The sequence below is a fragment of the Lactuca sativa genome, chromosome 4 (genome assembly GCF_002870075.4).
Source record: "Lactuca sativa cultivar Salinas chromosome 4, Lsat_Salinas_v11, whole genome shotgun sequence".
NCBI classification, from domain to species: Eukaryota; Viridiplantae; Streptophyta; class Magnoliopsida; order Asterales; family Asteraceae; genus Lactuca; species Lactuca sativa.
This window is the reverse complement of record NC_056626.2, coordinates 367,319,444-367,328,523: the sequence shown is the minus strand read 5'-3', so window position 1 is coordinate 367,328,523 and position 9,080 is coordinate 367,319,444. Positions and strand designations below refer to the sequence as shown.

At 33.5% G+C, this 9,080-nt stretch overlaps 1 protein-coding gene across 1 annotated transcript; it reads right to left on the bottom strand.

Annotated features, from left to right (window-relative positions):
• Positions 1–1,412: 1,412 nt before the first annotated feature.
• Positions 1,413–7,139, bottom strand: LOC111916480 (uncharacterized membrane protein At3g27390). Its single transcript, XM_023912148.3, has 9 exons — positions 6,795–7,139; positions 6,529–6,637; positions 5,815–6,010; positions 5,406–5,539; positions 4,352–4,640; positions 2,945–3,051; positions 2,676–2,862; positions 1,866–2,314; positions 1,413–1,782 (listed from the first exon to the last, which is right to left on the bottom strand). The coding sequence occupies exons 1-9, from the start codon at positions 6,877–6,879 to the stop codon at positions 1,638–1,640; spliced, it is 1,701 nt and encodes a 566-aa protein (XP_023767916.1). The 5' UTR covers positions 6,880–7,139; the 3' UTR covers positions 1,413–1,637.
• Positions 7,140–9,080: the final 1,941 nt, after the last annotated feature.

Below are 9,080 nucleotides of genomic sequence, written 5' to 3'. Positions count from 1 at the left end.
CTTACTCGGCCCTTGGACATCTGACCCAGTAAGGAAAAAACGAGAAGCTGACTGAGACCGATTGTCTTCTTTATCCCTCGCGTGCCCTTCTCCTTATCTAAGATTGTATTTTCCTTCCGTTCCCATCTCATTCCTTGTAAATCCTCCAACCTCTCTCCTCCCTTTCCTTCGTTCTCACCGAGCAGAGCCGCCGTTGGCCGACCCTCCACCTGTGACGCCTCCAAACAAATCGATCAAACTTCTTTTCCCCCTCCTTGAACAAAAATTCTCTTCATCGACTTCTTCACACTTGGTCGGCCTCTGCATCACCGGCTTCTATTTCATCAGCACCGACCACATCGTCTTGCTCTTCCATTCTCCACCGAAGCTAGCAGCGCCGTCCAGGTACTCCATCTTCCTCCACCCTTTTGATTTTATGTGGCTTTTTTCTTTTTGTTTTTTTTAATCAATATGTTGATATGTCAAAGGTCGAACTTTTTTTAGTTTTTTACGATTAGGGATCAAATTTGGAATTAGTTCTTTTGTTGATTATTGACTGCGAAAGGATAATTGTCTTATATCTACTTGTGAAACAAAAATTTGTGACAGGGAGATATTTGTTGAGTATATAAAGGAACGCTACCATATGGAACATAAATAACAGTCAAAGTGCTATACTTACAAACATGTAATTTGACCAAAACTTTCAACAGATCAATGCTAGGTTATTGTTGATTAGCAACAGTGTGGGGTCGATGTGTGTTGTTTATTGTTGTCCACGATCAAGAAACAATCATGTACTTTTGGTTAGATGTTTTGGTAATGGAAATTACATTTGGTGCCAACCTGAAGAACTCAAGCCATTCATTTAGCATTTTGAATTGCAATTTTCTTTCATATACACGTGTGTTTGTTGCCGGTGATAAATTGTTGCTAAATGAGGTTTCTAGTATTATTTTTGTAGTTATGATTTTTATTTATGTAGAAAAGATGAATTTGTATCGGTTGATGTTTGGATGTTGTGTGTGTGTATATATATATATATATATATATATATATATATATATATATATATATATATATATATATATATATATATATATATATCTTTTTTGTTATGAAAAAATGTATGTTAAGTTGCAAATAGAACCAAGAGTAAAATGGTCATTTTCATTTTGCACCAGTCAGCATGTTCAGTCAGATGTATAATCAAACAACATGTTTTCTTATTCGGTCAGAATTTCTTACCCAGACATACATTTCTCAGTCAGCACTTTCTCAGTCAGCAACTACCAAACGGGGCCTTAGCAGGTCCATAGTCAAGTCTGGTCCGTAAGTCGAAATGCTAACAACTCCCCACAACCAATCTTTTGTTCTTTTGTATATGTTGCAAGTTATGTTAAAAAAATTGATGTCTCCAAAATTCGGTATCATTTAAGTTTTCAATTTGTGTTATCGTTGATAAATGAATAATAATGTAAGCAAAACCACAAGTACACCCCTTTTTTTAAACAAATTCTTTCTTGGTAAATCACGCCAAAATCTACACAACTTTTGTACAACCAAAAAAACCAACATCATTAACAAAAGTTAAAAAGAAAGAACAAAACAATATGAACAAACACTTGCATTCGCACCAAAACTTGCATCTTTTTTCTCTACACACTTGCTACCGATCTCATAGACATCGATCTCGTCGACCCATCACGAGCTAAACAATATACAATCAAGTTCTTGATCACATTTCGATACTTTCTTCTATAAGTCGGTAGCTTCGATGTCCCACGTGTTAACCCTATCAACCTGCCAAAAGGGTTCATAAATCCATCAACAAAACCCATCAAAAACGAGAAAAAAAAAATCAAGAAATAATCTAGGGTTTCTACCTTCTACTGATGCCTTGAATTTGAGCCACCCTAACAGCATCTTCCGGTTCAAAACTGCCGTTATCCCATGATTCCATTCGTTTAGGATCGGTTCCAAAGAGAATTATCTTTTCTAGATACCTAATTTCACCTTCGGTCAATTGGAGTACTCTGATTTGTTCTTTGAGGACCATAATTGGGTGAAAAAACCAGTCGAGTACTCGATCTTGGGGTCGATTTAAATGGGTGATTTCGAGGCCATCGAGAAGGACAAGACCTTCGGAACCATGTTTGATTGATCGGAGAAGGTTTTGGAAGAAGGCATAACAAGGTAAACCAGTGCCGATTATGGGACAGGGGTTTCCTTTTTTAGGGTTTAACCAATCGTAAAGTTCATTGGGGGATATTACGTTTGCATCGAGTAGTTCCTTTCCACTCATTTCACAAACTCGCATCAAGTTTTCCCAAACCTGTAGAAACATAATTTAGATCAAATTGGTTGCCCAAAATTAATATATGTTTACTTTATCATTATTGGCCTATAATTAGTTGGATTTTTCAAACATTTTCTCAAAATTCAAAAGTAAAAAATTGAAAGAAAAAAAAATGAATACCAACCGTTTTTTCTTTCAAGAAATTGGAGTTGATTCATACACAACAGTTTTTCTCCATACATAACGATTTGTGTTTTAAAATGTTGCATTGTACAACTTTATAAAACATAAATTGTTATGCATGAAGAAACATTGTCGTTACCAAACTAATTTCTTATGCATCTCTATAGTTTGGGTTGATGGATACACGAAAGCTTCTAAAAAAGTAGAAGAATACCTGGACCATTTTAACCTCTCGTATGGCCTCCCTAACTGATCTCGAGGATGATAATGTAGGCATTGTCATTATAGGTGGGGCCTGCATCGAGCCACCGTTTTGTTTCCCATCAGATGATCGACTACCACCAACTGAAATTGAAACCTCGGTTGAATGAGGAAGAACTCTTTTCTTTCGGTATTTTGGTCTAAAAGTATGCAACAATTGTTAAATATTTGATATATTTCAATAATAAGAATAGAAAGGATGTATCAAAAATGATATCTTACTTTGGGAAAACCGAACCCTCTCGAAGGTACAACCAGTCATTTGTGTACTCATCAAACTCCGCAACCATGGCAATCACATAAGCAACACCCCTCTTGAATGACCTTTCCTACATTTTAACCCCAATGTTTAATTATTAGCAACTTTTGTTAATTCATTTATTATAGTATCGTACTTTTGTTTCTTCTTATTTCATCTTTTGAAACATCTACCCAACTATAACAATTTCCTAGACATACAAAGGAGTTTTCATTGCTATACATCGGGTAAAATTTCAAAATATCCTAATTAGAAGAAAAAAAAGTATAATGAAATAATAAATAATTTGATCAATTTTTTAAATGCAATGCCTTAATAATAAAAGAAACCGAACGTATAATTCTACAAAAGGAGTTAAAATATAATGCTATAATACACAAATTAATGAAAATGCATTACTATTTTGCATTTAGCTTTTCTTGTATGAATATTAGAAGCATACTTTGACATTTACAATCAAATTTTAATCGTTCGCAATTTCAATATTTTTATGAATCCTTTGAAGTTTAATCCATTAAATTTGTTTTCTTTCTATTTATAGTTAATTTCACAGGCTTTAACATATTTGTTGATTTTATATCTGAAAATAAATTAATTCTCATTAATTTTGAAATTAAAAGGTAGTTTGTTTGACTTTAGATTTCCAATCATACATTCAAGCAAGACTAGCCTAGCTCTCTAGACCTATCTTTTACATGATTATGATGAATACGACATTCACCTCTTTTGCATATGCGAGAGATAGATAGTGAGTCCCTATTTCAACTTTGGACAAACTTGCAATTTTTGTCACATTGACATAGTCACGTCCCCACTTCAATGCATGTCAATCAATACAATGCAAGTACAGGGCAAGATAACAATATTCTTGTATAGTCACCGGGGTGTAGCCCATATAAGGCAAGAGTGGGCCTTGGCCCATCCACACAAAATTAAGGTTACATATATATAGTATGTACAACACATATTTTTGTTAAATAAAAGGAAGTGATATGTCCTATTTCATTCAAAACTTGAAATTAGTATAAAATAATACATTATTGTCTATGTTCACTAGGCTCAATTTTAGATTATTTTAATGATATAAGACAATATCGTGTGCAACTTAAAACAAACAATTTAGTTAATAATGCATATATAGTTATATTTTGCTATCATTTGAAAATTTTTGCCACTCGTTTATATTTTATATATATTATTTGGTCTACCCTAAAACAAAGTCCTGGTTACGCCACTGTCTTGTCATGCATAGCAAATCAGAATACAAGGCAGTATGTCATGTCATATCATATCATGTCATTTTCAACATCACAAATGTGGTCTTAAAATGATACGAGTGATTGTAGTCAAAGAAGGTTTTGAGTAGAAACCTGATATACCACAGCTGAGCCATACAAGCCTATAAATATACTTGAAACGATAGCCAATATAACGCTCCCAATAACAACAATCGGCCACACAAGAATAGTCAAACCAGCAATTGGTATGCATGCGGTTTCAAGAAATGGTCCTTCACGACTAATTAAATCATGAATGAATCTTTGCCACCCTTTAAACAACATGTACGGACTCTTTACCACTGCAATCGCAGTGTAAAGAGGAACATCAATGACAATTCCCAGTAATCCAACAATTATGCACGCTGGCACATGAATGAACCTGAAAAACAAAATACAATATGAGGCCAAATGAACTAATATTCCTCTTCAAAACCTCGTATGTTATAGTAAATATTCATAGTAACAAACTACTATTGGTAGGAAATGTAACAAATTTTAATTAGGAAGTCGTTAATTTTAAATAGGAAAGTAACTAGTTTGTTTGATCAAGTATCAAAAAAGTTGATAAGGATTAGAGGTGCCAAATAGGTTGGTTAGCTAGGGTAGTTTTGAACTTTTCATCCCAATGGGTTTAAATTTCAACCAAAGTTCATATGTTTAAATTAAAGTGGTTACCCTATAAGCATGTTGAGGTTGACCTTGATTGGCCTATTTTAAATTTTAATGTTTACATAAAATAGAAAAAACAAAAAGTTTAGAGTTAAATAACTTACAAACTTAAATAACTAGGCAAATTTTGAAAAAAACACAGCCACGACTTAGTTGCCCAAATAATATTCTACATTTCTAAGACATTGAAGTGCTGCTTTGTACATTTTTAGTTAAAAAAAAAAAAAAAAAAAAAAAAAAAAAACTTATAATAATATATAAAATAAAATACATATATGTCTATACTTAAACATATTGAATTTGGTAAAAAAATTTAACTCTAACCTAACCTGTTTAATTAGAAAGTTGTAAGGTTCCCCAGTTTAATTAAATATGATGAAAATCTCAATCGTGGCTAATTTTAGGTTGGGTTATTGAATTGGGTCAATATTTCCTTACTATAGTAAAGATTCATGAGTTTTGTTTAGAACAACACCTTAGAGTTCGAAGCTCACTATCTGAGGGGGATTCACGAAGCTCCTTCAAGTAGAGAGGATAAGAATGATAACAGAGGTCAGCAAAATCTCGAACGACTGTGCAACTTCCCTTAATCGTTCCCCATGTTCCATCCTGATGTCGTTCAATTCAAACATTATGACCATAAATATATATAAAATATACATGCATGCATGGATGTATGTATGTATGAATGTATGAGCAAGGATACATGTATTAAATGTGCATGTGTATATTTAGATAGGTAGGTATGCATCATGCATGCAAATATAAGTATAGATCGATTGATGGATGAATGGATGGATGTGTGTAACGTGAATAAATGTATATATGTAGGGATATGCATGAAGTGGAAATATATAAAACATTAATGGAATAAAGATTTTTACCACAATGGAGTGTAGGAACTTGTTGGATTCATCTTCATGTCGAAAGGCTTCAAAAGATGAAATCCATGGAGCAAAGAAGCCATAACCAAGGCCAACAAGAACACTTCCTCCAATGCTTAGGCCCAACCAAAGCCCAAATAGAACCGGCAAACCAAACAAGAACGCTACTTTCAATGGTGCATCAAATCTATTTGTCCTGTCATATTAAATACAAAAGTAAATTATACTTTTTGTCCTTGTGCTATAACACCTTCTAACATATTCAATAAAAAAAAATATTAAAATGGATATTTTGTCCTTCGTCTTTATTCTCATTTAATATCAAAAAAACAATATCGATTATACACGCAAATGTATTCTACTAGTTAAACAACACGTTTTAGGTCTACATTCAACCAAACTTTAAATTCATCTAGAAACAGTCTATATTGAAACCTTTAAATGTCAAATTGACTAATTTTTAATTTCAAAAACTTAATGAAAAAACAACAAAAAAAAAGTTCTTTATAAAAATACCACAAAAAATCATATTGTTGCCATTTTTGTCCAAAAATATTCTTCCTTTATATATATATATATATATATATATATATATATATATATATATATATATATATATATATATATATATATATATATATCACATTGATATTTGACATGAAATGAAATTAGTCACACAAAATTTAAAAAAAAAAATGGAAACAAGAAAAATACTTGAGAAGAGTATAAACAGTCCACGCAACATGAGTAGGAAAGAGAGCTAAAATCACTCCAACATTTCCTGTAATTAGAATCAAAGCAGCAATTGGACCCACCAATACACCTGAAAACATCGATCATTCATACATAAAATCAGCAAATAATATCGAAAAAAACAAAAATCACAAAGCAATCAAACAGAACAAAGATCAACACAACAATTTTGAATTAGTCAGTTTGAAGAAAAAAAGTCAAACTAGAAGAAAGAAGAAGCTACGAACTTTTGAGAGCACCGAAGAACAAAGCAGAACAGAAGGCAAAAACGACATAGAGGGTCTTCAACCAATCTGGCAAGATGTTTAGCATACTTGGTTTAATAATCGAACACGAAAAAAACCAATAAATCTTCAACTTAAAGACTCGATTTTGTTGAAGAAATTTCGTGTTTTCGTGTAAGAATCAAGAAGAAATTGCCGCGAAATCTGTGTAAAGATGAGGGGAAAAAAGGGGGGGAATCAGAAATATATGAGAGACGACAGGGGATTTATGGAATGGGTTCCCAGGATTCATGGGAATCAAATGTTTAAGTTTCGGGTTGGAATATGATGACTTGTAATATAGTTCATGATTATTTGGTATTTATTATTCAAATGTCACTTTAGCTTTTCAACTGCTATTTGTATTATTTTTCTTTCATAATAATAAAGACAAGAAGTCTTTTCCAATTTTAGTTTTTCAATGGATATTTTATTTGCCATAACAATTCCCATGAGGATTATATCTGACTGGTAAGATATTTATATGTCTCACTTTCGATTTAAAAATTACCCACGAAGATGTTTTTTTTAATCTTATGTAATGTGATATTTGATATTTTTTTTTATAGATTATAGGACCACGAAAGTATCATTTCTATACGAATTAGATAAGAGTAAAATGTAAATTTGCTACTTGTGGTTTGCAAAAAAAATTATGGGTTAAATCTAAAATCTTTTCGACTTGCAAATCGACACGAGTCTTATTGTCTTATATTGTTACATACGCGGGTTCTTCAATCTTTTGAGACATGCCACATCTATCCAAAATGGGTCACTTCTAGTTCTGGCCGTTTCTCTAGTTATCTTTGACGAGACTAGAACAATATAATAGATGTAAAGGGTTTAGAGATCGTTGTTATTAATGATTAAGGTTTAGATCCAAGCCTTTTTAGGTTTAGCTATTAGGTTTTTAGGTATTTTTTATATATTCTTATGTAATTGTCTTTTGAGAATCAATCAATCCATTATCTTACATTATATCAGAGTTCTAGGTTAAATCTAGCTGCTGACCACAACCCATAGCCACCGCCTTCCACCTTCGACGATCTTCTCTAATAGTCATCCGAGGTGCCTTCATTATGTTCCATATTTTTTCTTTTCTTCTATTTTCCGTCTAAATAATAAAACATTCACCAACACCAAACTAGAGCTATTTCATTGGTTTCTTTCACTGTCTCGTCTACTTCTACCCCCTCCTCAGATGACCCCTGCGTCTAAACCGTCTGCCCCCTCATCGGTTGGCCACATATTCAAATCTTTTTTCCGATTCAGTCCCTTCTCATGTTGTTGCCTCCCTCCGTTGGCACCTTCTTTGCAAGGCAACCTTCTGTAATTGTTTTTTTTTTTCTCTATCAACATTGTAGTTGCCGATCTCGTCGGAATTGGCTCCGTACACCGCAACTCGAACCCTTTTTCTTTCTCGTTGCATTTCTCCGGACTCCTCTGCTGTTGGTTGCATGATCATCGTCGCTGCCGCCAATTTTCTCTTTCTCTACAACGGAATCACCTATGGTTGTCGCTTCTTCTCTCTTCTTCTCCGACGAGCAGTCGATGTTAGCCACCGTTGTTAGAGCTCTACCACTGCCGATGCCGCTATCTTCATCTAGTTTGTATGTTTTCTTCTTTTGTTTATTTTTCCAGTTTAATCGTCTTCACCCAATCAAACTGTGGGGTGATATGTTAGTGATTAGGGTTTAGGCTCAATCCTTTTTGGGTTTAGCCATTAGGCTTTAAGTATTCTATATATTTTTATGTAATTGTTTTTAAAAATCAATCAATCCATTATCTTATAGTTGTTGGTGGAGGCATAAAGGTTGTGAATCATCGAATGAAGGAGGGTCGGGGTGGTGGACCAGATGCTCGGAAGGAAGAAGGTAGTCTGGAAGATGGGTTAAAACCCATTTAATTTTTTGAAATTAAAAATGAAGAAGAAATGTGGAAACTCTCACCCATCCAAAGAAATGAAGAATTCAAGCGGCCAAAGCTTTTTTATCCGACTAAATGTGTGTATGGATATGGAGCTAAAATAAAGAACCAAAGCTTCATTTGATTTTAATTTTGATAGTGTGTGTATTAAACCTTTGATCTTGTTTTTGGCGATGGATCTTTTGAAGCTTCTGATGTTGGTGATCTTAAAAGCTTTGACATTGGACGAGAAAGGCAAACAAGGAAGATAATGATGGGAGGAGGCCCGCGGCTGTAAAAGTATAGTCATAATATGTAAAAGGGGATGGTAGAGAGAAGAGGTAT

Coding starts and splice junctions, on each gene's coding strand:
- LOC111916480 (XM_023912148.3), bottom strand. CDS start 6,879: ATGCTAAACATCTTGCCAGATTGGTTGAAGACCCTCTATGTCGTTTTT. Junction 4,641..5,405: donor AGTGAGCTTCGAACTCTAAG/GTGTTGTTCTAA, acceptor TTTGTTTTTCAG/GTTCATTCATGTGCCAGCGT. Junction 3,052..4,351: donor GCTCAGCTGTGGTATATCAG/GTTTCTACTCAA, acceptor GTTAAAATGTAG/GAAAGGTCATTCAAGAGGGG.